This window comes from Gigantopelta aegis, chromosome 3 (assembly GCF_016097555.1).
Source record: "Gigantopelta aegis isolate Gae_Host chromosome 3, Gae_host_genome, whole genome shotgun sequence".
Taxonomy (NCBI): Eukaryota; Metazoa; Mollusca; class Gastropoda; order Neomphalida; family Peltospiridae; genus Gigantopelta; species Gigantopelta aegis.
This window is the reverse complement of record NC_054701.1, coordinates 82,340,477-82,356,132: the sequence shown is the minus strand read 5'-3', so window position 1 is coordinate 82,356,132 and position 15,656 is coordinate 82,340,477. Positions and strand designations below refer to the sequence as shown.

General features: G+C 35.6%; 1 protein-coding gene across 5 annotated transcripts in view; it reads right to left on the bottom strand.

Annotated features, from left to right (window-relative positions):
* LOC121369165 (plexin-A4-like) overlaps positions 1-15,656 on the bottom strand; it is a 250,532-nt gene that overhangs the window by 10,483 nt on the left and 224,393 nt on the right. For 3 of the 5 annotated variants that reach the window (XM_041494064.1, XM_041494065.1, XM_041494066.1), the window contains exons 21-31: positions 15,332-15,569; positions 14,389-14,534; positions 13,027-13,223; positions 12,428-12,505; positions 11,849-11,915; positions 11,504-11,650; positions 8,646-8,811; positions 3,974-4,104; positions 2,970-3,069; positions 1,637-1,743; positions 490-582 (exon numbers count right to left, since the gene is read on the bottom strand). In XM_041494064.1, the coding sequence (XP_041349998.1) occupies positions 490-582; positions 1,637-1,743; positions 2,970-3,069; positions 3,974-4,104; positions 8,646-8,811; positions 11,504-11,650; positions 11,849-11,915; positions 12,428-12,505; positions 13,027-13,223; positions 14,389-14,534; positions 15,332-15,569 (1,470 nt within the window). The remainder of the gene's footprint in view (positions 1-489; positions 583-1,636; positions 1,744-2,969; positions 3,070-3,973; positions 4,105-8,645; positions 8,812-11,503; positions 11,651-11,848; positions 11,916-12,427; positions 12,506-13,026; positions 13,224-14,388; positions 14,535-15,331; positions 15,570-15,656) is intronic. The other 2 variants (XM_041494067.1, XM_041494068.1) reach the window with 2 other exon arrangements.

The window sequence follows — 15,656 nt, the reverse complement described above, 5'->3', positions numbered from 1 at the left end:
TTACTAGTGGGGAAAAGAGATTACTACAAAGCTAATAAAATGACTTGAATAACGTGAATAATATAGTATGTCAGTAAATACATTTATTCTATAACTTACCCATAATATTCATGTCATAAACACATTTAATTGTTTAATGTAGTAACTTGCTGTCAATGGATCTTCAAGCCAACAAGACATGTACACCTGAACATAATGTTTTGATAAAATTTACTTAAACGTATGTGATGTCAAACTACATTTGTATCAATTGTGATTATGTCATATTACCGATAAATGTGTTTTTAGAACAATAATTCACTAAATATTGAATCATAATTTCATTTTGGAAGTGTTATCGGATATATAGAATTCAGTACTCATGTTTTTTAATACTCTCTTGATATTTTCCACATTAAGAAACACTTGTGACGAATACTGTATGTACAAAATGTTTTCAGAAATGACGAAAAGATAAACTGTGATGTAGATTTGTAAGCAATACGTTACCTTGGTGACGAGCAGTCGAGGTAGGTAGATCTCAGTGACCATCTTACTTCCACGGTCTCCTTCCTTCTGAATATCGGCATCATGCTGCCGCACCTGGAAATAAATGACACTTAGTTACCTATATGTATTGAAAATATCAATTTTGTAGTAACTGGCTATGGCTGAATCACATTAATATTGAGGAAGGAAATGGTTTATTTAATGATACACTTAACACATTTTATTTATGGTTATATGGTGTCGTACATATGGTTAAGGACCACACAAATATTGAGGGAGGAAACCCACTGTTGCCACTTTATGGGCTACTCTTTTTGATTAGCAGCAAGGGATCTTTTATATGCACCATTTCATAGACATACCACAGCCTTTGATGTACCAGTGGTGGTGCACTGGCTGGAGTGAAAAATAGCCCAATGGGCCCACTGGCTGGAATGAGAAATAGCCCAATGGGCCCAGTGATGGGGATCGATACCAAACTGACTGCACATCAAGCAAGCGCTTTACCACTGAGCTACATTTCGCCCCTTGGGAAGTTTAGTGTCGTTTTACCACAAATTGGGAATTTTTAGTTTCATTTCAAAAACATCTAATTAAGCTAAGTAAGAAGTTAAAAGAGTATTACAATACATGTACTTGTGTTTATTCAAATTAATATATCTATTTTGCATTCCAAAATGTTATGGGGGAGGAAAGGGGCGTTTATCAAGTGTTACATATTATTTTTTAAATATGTCTTTATATTATAATATAAAATAGGAATTATTTACATTCAGATTGTGAATTATGTACTCCAAAATTGGGAATTAAAAATGACATAGCCTGTGGAGAATGGTTCCCCTCATCGGTATTTGGAAACACAGGTGATCAAATCCTGTCTTATGTTGCATTTCGTACTAGAATAAACATAAATATGAGATGTCCCCACCTATATACTGACAAAATTGACATTTATGTCAAATATCAATCAAAATTATTATTCTTCATGCTTTAGATTTGGAGTCCAGTTGTGGTGATAAAAACCGCTGTCTCTGTCAAGTCTTCTTTGGAACCCCAAAGCTTGACAGCCAATATTAATCAAGATTCATACCTAACAGTATACCTAAGAGTATGTTTAATATGTAAAATAAATTATTTTAGCACATACCAAATGATAAAATTTTGTCGTTCCATTGCTCTCAAGATCAATATGTATTCTATCAGGTGAGGTGAGGCGAATCACAGGAGAACTTCGGTTGGTTATTGAAAAGTTATCTAAAATTAAAACACAAATCCGACATGTATACAACAGGAACAATTTTCAAATAATATATTCTCAACACAAATTTTTAAATAATATAGATCATATATTCTCAACCCAAATTTTCGAATAATATATTCTCAACACAAATTGTCAAATAATATATTGGCAACACAAATTTTAATAATATATTCTTAACACAAATTTTTTATATCTAATTTCAAACCAAAACATGAAAGAAAGAAAGAAAGTTTCATTTAACGATGCACTCAACACATTTTAATTACGGTTATATGGTGTCAGACATATGGTTAAGGACCACACAGATATTGAGAGGAAACCCGCTGTCGCCACGTCATGGGCTACTCTTTCCGATTAGCAGCAAGGGATCTTTTATATGCACCATCCTACAGACAGGATAGCACATACCACGGCCTTTGATATACCAGTCATGGTGCACTGGCTGTGACGAGAAATAGCCCAATGGGCCCACCGACGGGGATTGATCCCAGACCGATCGTGCATCGAGCGAGCGCTGTATCACTGAGCTACGTTCCGCTCCCAAAATCATGAAATACCAAATTAAATATAATTACCAAAATAAAAATTTATATTTTTAATAAAGATGCAATTTCAACAATTTCATTTTAAAATATGGCTAAGATTTGAAAATACTACACAAATCTGCACAGTATCCAGTGCTGTAAGTAATCACTTTATTTAATTTTAATATTCCTTTGTGAACAAGAATTTTTTTTTTAATGACACCCCAGCACAACAAAAATATACATTGGCTATTGAGAAAGAAGAAGAAAATGTTTTATTTAATGACACACTCAACACATTTTATTTATGGTTATATGGCATCAGACATATGGTTAAGGACCATACAGATTTTGAGAAGAAACCCGCTGTCGCCACTACATGGGCTACTCTTCCGATTAGCAGCAAGGGATCTTTTATTTGCGCTTCCCACAGGCAGGATAGCACAAACTATGGCCTTTGTTGAACCAGTTATGGATCACTGGTCGGTGCAAGTGGTTTACACCTACCCATTGAGCCTTGCGGAGCACTCACTCAGGGTTTGGAGTCGGTATCTGGATTAAAAATCCCATGCCTCGACTGGGATCCGAACCCAGTACCTACCAACCTGTAGACCGATGGCCTGTCACATTAGCTATTGAGTGCAAAAAGATATAATAACTGTAATTTAGTCCAGCATTCCCTTTGAGTGACTCACCAAACTTACTATTAGATTTTTCTGATATAATGCTGAGACTGCTCGTGTTGTAGTGAGAATCCTGCTTTGGAACTATGGCAACAAACGCTCCATCGGGAACCTAAAAATTCAAAACAAAATTAGCTTTTTTATATTGTGCATGAAATATATTATCCAAATACATGTACTTATTTTTTAACATCAAACATAAACATGTAAATATATACAAACCAGTCATCATGCATGTACCAGCTAAGAAATGTGCTCAGACATTTGAAAATAGAGATTTCTGACTTGCAGTCTATTATGTTATGTATTTACTGTGGAGTCATTCATTATGGTAATGACTAAAATATATAATTGCTGAGTTCCTCACCTAATAATGATTACAGTGCTTAATAGTCAACAGACTTAACTGATAATAGTTTAAAGTGTTTAACATTTGAGCTACTAACCTAATAATGGTTTAAATGAATTCAAGTTATTCACCTGGTAATGTTTTAAAGTGTTTAATATTTGAGTTACTCACCTGGTAATGGTTTAATATTTGAGTTACTCACCTGGTAATGGTTTAAAGTGTTTAATTAGAAAATTTGTTTCTAATTTTCATTATTATTCATACTTACCTAGTACTAGCACAACAACAATGCTATACAACCTTGAGTTATAACCTCAACTGCAGAATTATCTCCCCTTGCCGGATGTATGCCCTACACCCGCGCATGGGTAGACCGTATTTCCTCATTATCGATTTAAAGTCCAGAATGACTGAATAAAAAAAGACCTCCCTCGGGGCAGGTGGGAGTTAACAGTTGTTGTGCTAGTACTAGGTAAGTATGAATAAGACTATATTTGAGTTACTCACCTGGAAATGGTAAAAAATGTTTCATAATTGAGTTACTCACCTGGTAATGGTTTAAAGTGTTTAATATTCAAATGGCTCAATTGGTAATGGTTTAAACTATTTAATATTCAAGTTACTCATCTGGTAATGATTTGAAGTGTTTAATATTTGTGTTACTTACCTGGTAATGGTTTAACGTATTTAACCTCTTGCAGTCTCCTTCCATCTTTGACGAATTATCTTCATCGTGAAGTATGAGCTGTCGCGACTTTTCAGTACAGATCCACTCTGCAGGAGGAGTTTCAAACAAGACTGTCAATGAGGAAATGAAACGACCCCCGTTAACCCCGCTCTGCAGTGTGGAGCATATCACCAGTGTTACCTCATGCCAAGCATCTCGTCTTGTTAGGATGAAGTAATGAAGTATGTGTACATGAAGCTAACCAGTTGAAACTTAGATTTACAGTTATCTCTAGATAGGTTTTCTAGATGAATTATGATTTGATAAAACATTTTGAAACTACAGTAAAACCTCTCTAAATCAGACACTCATGGGACCAAGTAAAAAGTTTGGTTTTTATGAGTATCCAGTTTAGAGAGGTTCTGTTGTGTATTGTCGGCTCACACTGGAAAGAACGTTGTTTTAGCCAATTAATTTTTTTTTAGAGTATTTTCCTTGAATATTATGTTTAAAGAACATTTTTATTAGCCAAAGACTAAATGTTGTAGCAACTTTGAATAAAATTAGCAATTCGCTAATTTGGCAATGGACATGGTGAGGCTTAACTATTATTTAATAAAGTACCTTGAAAAACATCTGGTTTTGAGAGAATTCAAGTTTAGAGAAGGTCCAGTTTTAAAGGGTTTCACGGTATTTTATTACAGTACAATAATAATCAATGTTACTGGTTACATTATTGTTTGGTTCATGTACACATTTGGTGTTAGAAAAACTAAAAGCAAGCACTAACCACATCATCAAACACTACAGTAACTGTACCTGTTTTTTAAACAACGTGCTTCTATACCCAATAACCAATATTAAAATTAAATATTATGGTATTCATCAACACATTAAATATATATGAAAAATACCATTTTAAAAAGTTCAAGTCGTTATTATCATTATCAAACATTTGCAAAAAATTTCATTGTTGGTCCTTCCTTGACATATGGGTCCGAAATTACCATAATTATTTCATCAAAGAGGACCTGCTAAGAAACTGTTTTCTGAATATCTTTACTATAACAAGTGTAAACTGTTCAAATATGAAAGTCCAATAACTTATGGTTTTAATCTGTATTACTGCAGATCCAGACAATCTTTACAAATTTGAAAAGCCCATTATCCAAATAACCAAAAATATGACATAGATGCTCCCCAAAAACTTTAGCTTTTCAAAATCAGTCATTGGCTATTAGGTATATATCAGTGCTTATTACTTAAATGTAGTAATGATATGCTTATAATGCTATCTACATAGGTAAATATGAATATAACACATAATGTATTAAATATAATACTACTATCAATGAACTAAATTAGTTAAATACAGTAGGTAATTAAATACATTATATCAATGATTGAATAATACAATATTATTGAATATAGTATATCAGTGAGTAATATATGTATTAAGATATTAATGTAAATTTGGCAGCAAGAAATTAATTTACAGAAGAATACAGGGATGTGATATCCATTTAAAAATAAACGATGAAATTATCTTGAAAAAGTAGAAAACTTTAAACAGTAATTAAATAAATTAAATTTTTCAGTAATTCAGATCAAAGTCAGTTTATTTTTGTAAGTTTATTTCAGAAAAAGGAAGAATCAGTTAAAAAGCTAAAAAATCCAATTCTTGAAAATAACATGCCTTTGTACAAATGTAAACAGCATAATGGTGTCAAATGCTACTTGGTTTTTACAATTTTGTATCTGACAACTCTGTAGCAATGATCTTGGCATTACCTAACTTACCGAAGTGGCCAAATTCCTTATACAAGATGATGAAAATTTTGATGATATTTCTACTGTACTAACAATCTGATTAAAATCCAGCAATAATACATAATTTAATTTAATTAATTTAAATAATTCAGTTCAAATTAAATCAAATCAAGTCAATATTTTAATTTAATTTAATATAATTTTTTATTTAAATATTTAATATAATTTATTATGTTAAACTGATTAATTGAAAGACTTTCATGCATATTCATGCACCTTGTCCTACCTTTTGTTAATAAGAGCTAGTGATTCAAAGTAATACATTTTGTTTTGAAAATGATGTATCCATTTATAACATACAAGTAACTAAAAAATAATAAAATAAAATATTTGGTCATAACAATTTAATTAAAATAAATTGATTAAACTGTATATTAGAAGTCATTAAGAACACTTTGAAAATAAATGATTGCTGTAAATGCTATATCCATGAATGGATGAGTGAATGGGAATTTGAATGAATGAATGAATGGATGAATGGATGAATGAATGAATGAATGAATGGATGGATGGATGGATGGATGGAGAAACAAATGAAATGTAAATTATAAATTTTCTTTAAAAAACTGATAAAAAAATAAATCATCTACAATATATACCGGAAATAGATGAGAATAATACACTAATTGTTAGTTTTAAAAGTAGTCTGTAGATCTTATAATGATGGAAATTTAATATCATGGCAACAGAAAAAATAATGAAGCAGCTAATTGGCAGAGAAAAGAAGAAAAAAGCAACAAAAAAAAGGTATGCTAGAAACCAAAACCAAAAAAAGAAAGGAAAACTAATATAAAAAATAGCTTTCATGCATGGTTGGGTGCTGTGGTGATATTCAGACAGCAAATTATCCTAAACAAATTGAACAAACATAAATTGTCTGACTTTCATCATTTAGACAGCAATAAAAACTGTACAATTATGTTTGTCAGCCTAAATTAGCCCCAAACAAGTGGTTTTTTTTACTCAAGTTCATTACTTTGAAAGTTAATCAGTTAATCAGTTTAAATTCAATTTCAATAAACAAAATTTATGTTGCAATATGTTATTATTAAAGTTTTATTGTACAGAGTTTTAAAAATTAAAAAGATAAGCAGAAATCTTTAGTGTCAAATGTACTAAAAACACAGCACCCAAGTTGTGAAATTCAACTAAATAAAATATAGAAATATAGAGGCAAGACTTGTAACTTAATTTGAAACCAGTGAAATTACTCATTATCCCACATGCACCCAAATTATATTGCTCCCAAGTTTGTCCAACACTGCAGATAAAGAATCCCCTTACATCTACATTTTTCTTTAAAATTCATCAATTAAAAACAGATTTCAGTAAAACAGAACAGATGACAACAGATATATGCAATAAAACAAAATGAAAACAAAAATACAGAATGAAGCTGATTAAATGAATTACAAAAATACAGAAAATAAAATGGAGAAACTGAACATAAAGAGAAAGTGAGTTTTAATTTACTATTGTAAATACTCAACGGAAGTGTTCATTAGTAAGAGGCGGTGGAACATAGTGGTAAAATGGTAATTTTTTTGACAATTTATGCAGAATGAATGCTCTAAAGTAAATAACTGATGAGTGAAATGATGCGAAAAGCATGACGTTGCTACTGATGATGAAATGATTAAATGATAAATTAAGAGCTTAAAACAGAGCTATATTTAAGGAGATTTCGGTTGTTTTAGTTGACACTACGACATTAAAAAGTGCTTGCTATACTGTGTTGAAATGATCGTGATTAGATGGTTTTTAAGAAATAATTTATATCTCAATCCATCCCTCATTCACTACACAGAAATACAGTACAAGACATATTTGTCAACCAGTAAACAAGGAAAGGAAAGGAATGTTTTTCACTTTCTTCACCATATTATTTGAATAGTGGCTATTGGATGTCAAACATTTCATTTTATTGGGTGGGTTTTTTACTAATTGCATTGCTAGAAACAAGAAACAAAAAGGTTCTTCATTTTCATTTTAGGTACTAAGTATTTTAAAATAAATTATTGTAATTTGAAAATGAGATGGAGCTAATATTTTAAACTGAATCTTTTATTTCCTTTATACAATGTTTGGTACATACACGTAATAATGATACCGATTATTTATATAGGCAACAGAAATAACCACATACACATTTTGTTATAATTCTGGGAAAGTAAAGCCTAATAATTTGTGAACACAAGAAAACAAGCATTCTCAGAGTAGTCTGGCCCAACCAATTTTTGTATCTCATAAGTTCAAGGGTGATAACTCTGCCACAAATAGGCCAATCCTCATAAAAGTCAAACTTAATCTGTAACTTTATATGATAAAGTTAAACGAAAATTTCCATCTCAATATCTTGATGCATTATGATTTTTTTTTTCTCCAGAAAACTATATGTGAGACAGACGGATGGAAAAGAAACCAATAGTCCCCTCTGGTTGGGCCACTAAGGGACTAATAATTCTTCCTGGTTGACTCATCCGAGTACTGTATGAACGCACAGATGGCCAGAGATGAAACCTACAGTCCCCTCTGGTTAGGCCAATAAGCTACAAATATAATGCTTGCTGGTTGATTCATCGGAGTACTGTATGAACGCACAGATGGCCAGAGATGAAACCTACAGTTCCCTCTGGTTAGGCCAATAAGCTACAAATATAATGCTTGCTCGTTGATTCATCCGAGTATTATACTCGTATGAATACACAGACAGATAGAAATGAAACCTACAGTCCCCTCTAGTTAGGCCAATAAGGGACAACTATAATGCTTGCTGGTTGACTAATCTGAGTACTGTATTTAGGTGGACGTCGTGTATTGAAGCGATGGGTGGAGGTCTTACCGAGATCCAGCTCGGCCTTGGCGGGCCGGCTGCTGAACGGAGCGTTCTTGTACATGGCATCGAGGATCTTCTCCTTCACCTGACAGATGCTGTCACAGTCGAGAACCTTGACCGTGTGCGTCTGATGCTGCTGGGTGAAGCTGTCCATGTCCACCACGTTCAGAGACTGAAAGAAAAACACACACAGCTCATCAACAGTTAGTTAATACATTTGGCAGGATTTTTTCTAGAGGATAAAATTATGTATTATAAAATCTTGGGAATTAATGGATTTTTTATTTTAATTTACTCTGATTATAGTAAGAGAACTGCTGTTTAATATACAGTAAAGGGCATGAAATGCAGGGTCCAATTTCAAATTATTATAAACCCATAATAATCTAACTTATAGTCTGTTTTTTTATTATGTACCCTTAAATTATTTCCAGGCAGAAAGCCTGTTTGGGTGCAGTTTAAGTGAAAGAAGGAATGCTTTATTTAATGACACACTCAACACATTTTATTTACACTTATACCACTTCGGATATATTGTTAAGGACCACAGAGATAATGAGAGAGGAGGAAAAAAAAAAAAACATGCTTTATTTACCAACGCACTCAACCCATTATATTTACGGTTATATGGCGTGAGACATAAGGTTAAGGACCACACAGATTTTGAGAGAAAATCCGCTGTCACCACTACATGGGCTACTCTTTCTGATTAGCAGCAAGGGATTTTTTATTTGCGCTTCCCACAAGCAGGATAGCACAAACCATGGCCTTTGTTGAACCAGTTATGGATCACTGGTCGGTGCAAGTAGTTTACACCTACCCATTGAGCCTTGCGGAGCACTCACTCAGGTTTGAGAGAGGAGGAAACCCACTTCCACCACCTAATATCATCGGCTACTCTTTCCGATTAGCAGCAAGGGATCTTTCATATGCAGCATCCCACAAACAGGATAGTACATAGCACAGCTTTTGATATACCAGTCATGGTGCACTGGCTGGAATGAGAAATAGCCCAATGGGCCCACCGATGGGAATTGATCCTAAACAGACTGCACATCAGACAAGTGCTTTACCACTGGGTTACATCCTGCCTCAAAGGGCGAGTGTTCACAATAAAAACTTGATACACAGTGGGCAGGGTGTAATATGTGCACTGGGTTACATCCTGCCTCAAAGGGCGAGTGTTCACAATAAAAACTTGATACACAGTGGGCAGGGTGTAATATGTGCACTGGGTTACATCCTGCCTCAAAGGGCGAGTGTTCACAATAAAACTTGATACACAGTGGGCAGGGTGTAATATGTGCACTGGGTTACATCCTGCCTCAAAGGGCGAGTGTTCACAATAAAACTTGATACACAGTGGGCAGGGTGTAATATGTGCACTGGGTTACATCCTGCCTCAAAGGGCGAGTGTTCACAATAAAACTTGATACACAGTGGGCAGGGTGTAATATGTGCACTGGGTTACATCCTGCCTCACAGGGCGAGTGTTCACAATAAAACTTGATACACAGTGGGCAGGGTTTAATATGTGCACTGGGTTACATCCTGCCTCACAGGGCGAGTGTTCACAATAAAACTTGATACACAGTGGGCAGGGTGTAATATGTGCACTGGGTTACATCCTGCCTCAAAGGGCGAGTGTTCACAATAAAACTTGATACACAGTGGGCAGGGTGTAATATGTGCACTGGGTTACATCCTGCCTCACAGGGCGAGTGTTCACAATAAAACGTGATACACAGTGGGCAGGGTGTAATATGTGCACTGGGTTACATCCTGCCTCACAGCGCGAGTGTTCACAATAAAACTTGATACACAGTGGGCAGGGTGTAATATGTGCACTGGGTTACATCCTGCCTCACAGCGCGAGTGTTCACAATAAAACGTGATACACAGTGGGCAGGGTGTAATATGTACATCCTGCCTCACAGGGCGAGTGTTCACAATAAAACTTGATACACAGTAGGCAGGGTGTAATATGTGCACTGGGTTACATCCTGCCTCACAGGGTGAGTGTTCACAATAAAACGTGATACACAGTGGGCAGGGTGTAATATGTACACCTGCCTCACAGGGCGAGTACAAAAACTTGATACACAGTGGGCAGGGTGTAATATGTGCACTGGGTTACATCCTGCCTCACAGGGCGAGTGTTCACAATAAAACTTGATACACAGTGGGCAGGGTGTAATATGTGCACTGGGTTACATCCTGCCTCACAGGGCGAGTGTTCACAATAAAACTTGATACACAGTGGGCAGGGTGTAATATGTGCACTGGGTTACATCCTGCCTCACAGGGCGAGTGTTCACAATAAAACTTGATACACAGTGGGCAGGGTGTAATATGTGCACTGGGTTACATCCTGCCTCACAGGGCGAGTGTTCACAATAAAACTTGATACACAGTGGGCAGGGTGTAATATGTGCACTGGGTTACATCCTGCCTCACAGGGTGAGTGTTCACAATAAAACTTGATACACAGTGGGCAGGGTGTAATATGTGCACTGGGTTACATCCTGCCTCACAGGGCGAGTGTTCACAATAAAACGTGATACACAGTGTGCAGGGTGTAATATGTGCACTGGGTTACATCCTGCCTCACAGGGCGAGTGTTCACAATAAAACTTGATACACAGTGGGCAGGGTGTAATATGTGCACTGGGTTACATCCTGCCTCACAGGGCGAGTGTTCACAATAAAACTTGATACACAGTGGGCAGGGTGTAATATGTGCACTGGGTTGCAAGGCTGATTGCCCTTATTGTATTCTGGTTTAGACTAATCCATGGGTATACAGGTATGTGTATAATGCATTTGGTGAGAGGTCAGGCACATATCAATGTGGGAAGTCTTACCATTGGTTTGTAATTGATCTGCTGTCTGATGAGTTTGTCCTCTCCCAGAGAGTATCTGGCCTCGCTCGTCACGGCATCCACGGGTCCCTTGGAGACCTGCTGCTTGACGGCCTGGTACAGCATAAACAGTGGCTCGCCAGCACACTCCTGGACAAAAACAACACAGAAATACATTAATAATATAGTTAAAAACAGGCCATTTTTTAAATAATATTTATAAAAAATATCTAGAAGTAGTATAGTTTGTTAAAAATTTGATTTGGTTTTTTTAGCTTAAATACATCATGGTTCATTTTTTGACAGGGAATTTGGGAAAATGAACACATTTTATATAAAATGTCTTACCTTTAAGAACTTGTACAGTAAAAATGAAAACCAGTTGGTAAGCATCTTTTCTGCAACAGATTCATTCCTGCAATATAAACAATTGTTTTAAATGAAATGATGTGAAAAAAATAATCTGATATCTTACACATATAAAAACATACTGTAATGCATTAAAAAACATTATTCTTCCAACCAGTGCACCACAACTAGTCAGAGGTTGTCATATGTGCTATCCTGTCTGTGGGAAAGATCCCTTGCTGCATTAGGAAAAATGTAGTGCATTGTCCTCTGATGACTACGTGTCAGAATTACCAATGTTTAACATCCAATAGCCGATGATTAATTAATTTATGTGCTCTAGTGGTGTTGTTAAACAAAACAAACTTTTTTCTATTTTTTTTAAAAAGAAATGTAAAGATGATTATCATCTACACATACATATAGTTTCTTTGTCTGTTTGTCTCTCAATTTCCCCACCCCTTGCCCTCTAAAAAAACACAATTCAAGATAACACCAAAAAGTTTATATTCTCCGGAGACAGGAATAAATACTGTATGCATGTGAATATTAAAAAAAACACATATTATCATGACTTACCTTCTTAGGAGAAGTTTTGGTTGGTTTTTATCTTCCACGGTTTTCTCAATCAGATCTGACAAGAGTGTCTTTAAAATACTGCAATATAAAACAGAAAATTTGTGTCATACAAATCCCAGTACAGCATGTCATCAAAACCTAATCATCTATAAAAACATGCAGATTAGCAAAGTGTAATTCAACTGGATTTATATGGTTTTTGAGGGTTTTTTAACTGGTCTAAATATAACATCTATGGTAAGATATTTTGTACTAAATAAAAATTATGTACCAAGTGTTGATATGAATATATGAATTTTACTGTCCAAACATTAAAAATATTTTTTATCTTTTCATTACTTTCTAACCTCTAAAAGACCTAAGAACATATCTCTGTTGGTGATGGGCCTCCAGAACCATCCCTTTTTAATAAATCAGAGATGAAAGTGGGTTATGAAAACCAATCTGGAAATTTTAATGCTGGTGGTCAGGTAGTGAGATTGGCCCTAGGGTTAGGGTTATACAATAGTCTTAAATAGAGGAAAAGCCAGAAACTGTGGCAGACAATAAAATATCCTGAAAACATTAATCTCTGATAAATGAACATCATGTGTACATACTCTGTAGAATATTCCATCTTGGTCTGCAGGGCGACAGTGATAAGTGATGCCACATTCACCCGATCCCGCAGTTGGAAGTTTTTACTCGATTCCAGTGTCCGGATGAAAATAAGGAGGAACGTTTTGTTGCTCATGAGCTGGAAAAACAGACTGAGACCACGTTCCACGTCCTCCTGTTTGTGGTGGTTAGGGTCAATCTGAAATATAGAGATTAAACTGAGACCACGTTCCACGTCCTCCTGTTTGTGGTGGTTAGGGTCAATCTGAAATATAGAGATTAAACTGAGACCACGTTCCATGTCCTCCTGTTTGTGGTGGTTAGGGTCAATCTGAAATATAGAGATTAAAATGAGACCATGTACTACATACTCTGTGGTGGTTAGGGTCAATCTGAAATATAGAGATTAAAATGAGACCATGTACTACATACTCTGTGGTGGTTAGGGTCAATCTGAAATATAGAGATTAAAATGAGACCGTGTACTACATACTCTGTGGTGGTTAGGGTCAATCTGAAATATAGAGATTAAAATGAGACCGTGTACTACATACTCTGTGGTGGTTAGGGTCAATCTGAAATATAGAGATTAAAATGAGACCGTGTACTACATACTCTGTGGTGGTTAGGGTTAATCTGAAATATAGAGATTAAAATGAGACCGTGTACTACATACTCTGTGGTGGTTAGGGTTAATCTGAAATATAGAGATTAAAATGAGACCGTGTACTACATACTCTGTGGTGGTTAGGGTTAATCTGAAATATAGAGATTAAAATGAGACCATGTACTACATACTCTGTGGTGGTTAGGGTCAATCTGAAATATAGAGATTAAAATGAGGCAGTATACTATATACTCTGTTATAGGGTCAATCTGAAATATAGAGATTAAAATAAGGCAGTATACTCAGTGAACGTTAGGGGAAATCTGAAATATAAAGATTAAAATGAGACTGTGTACTACATACTCTGTTTGTTATAGTTAGGGTCAATCTAAAAAATAGAGATTAAAATTAAACAGTGAAAAACTTCATATAGTAAATTACCTCAGTGCATGTGCTCTGCAGTGACTGTGTAGTATATTACAGTTTGCTGGTGATATATAAGTTATATATATTTATTGCCCAGAAAAAAACTAATTGTTTTTGACAACATACACTGTCACATTTAACACTAATGGCAGGACAAGCAGTATTAACTACTCTTATCAATTGTCCATGTCACTGTGAACACTGACCCATTCGGATGTCATTTGGCTCAGAAGACATTTTTGGAAATAATTTTTTTGTTTTATTACTTTCTGAGCTTGTTCCATACATTTTGTATGACCCACGCACTCATGCAGTAACCTATATTTAATACCTGTAAATCTCTGATGACCGAGTGATGCTCCACACCAGGGAAGAGGACGTTCATACAGTAGGTCCGGTAGTCCCAGAACGGTATGGACACCTGTCCATACAGGTCACTTGTCAGCTCCGTCATGTCAGTCTGAAGCTCAGCAAAAGCTAGAAGAAATTATAAATGATTTAATAATTAATTTAATTTTATAAATTAACTTTTAAGGCCAAAAACCAAAACATTGGGTGTTTCCAGAGACTCAACCCTACCTAAAAAAAAGGGATAACCCTAAAACAAATTTGTGAAGTAAATATATATATATATATATATATATATGGGTAAAAAGAGAATATACTATTTTATTTTAATGTAGTATTAATTAGCATTTTTTTCATTTTCAGCTCAATATTTTGAGGTATTGCGAATTAAAAGACACAAAAACCATATGTTGGGACAGATGGACAGACATACAGAGACAAATCATATAGTAGTCTCCAGCTGGACTTAGTAGAGGACTAATGAAGGAAGGAAATGTTTTATTTAACGACACGCTCAACACATTTTATTTACGGTTATATGGCATCGGACATATGGTTAAAGACCACACAGATATTGAAAGAGGAAACCTACTGTCGCCACTTCATGGGCTACTCTTTTCGATTAGCAGCAGGGGATCTTTTATATGCATCATCCCAAAGACAGGATAACACATACCACAGCCTTTGATATACCAGTCGTGGTGCACTGGCTGAAGTGAGAAATAACCCAATGGGCTCACCGACGGAGATCGATCCCAGACCGACCGCGCATCAAGCGAACGCTTTACCACTGGGCTATGTCCGGCCCAACGAAGCAAGAAATAGCCCAATGGGCCCACCAACTGGACCGACCGTGCATCAAGCGAATGCTTTACCACTGGGCTACGTCCTGCCCCCTAGAGGACTAACGATGTTAAACACCTCACCTTCTTTACACTCATTGGCCACCCTTGCCTCCAGGGAGTCCATCTGAATCCTCATCTTCTTCATCATGTCGTTACTGCGGCGTGACTTCACCTGGTATGCGATGATCACGATTATCACTATCAGAACCAGCACTGCAGCTCCCGCAGCGATCCCAACAATGGCTGCCAGAGTGAGTGTTTCCGGTTCCTCGTACAGCAGATAGCCAATGGAGTAGGTCAGATTCTTTCCAATACGCACCTGATACAAACAACAGATTGAGTTTGGATGGGTTTTTTACTAAGAAATGTGAAGATATGTTATATGATATCTTCAAAATGCATGAAA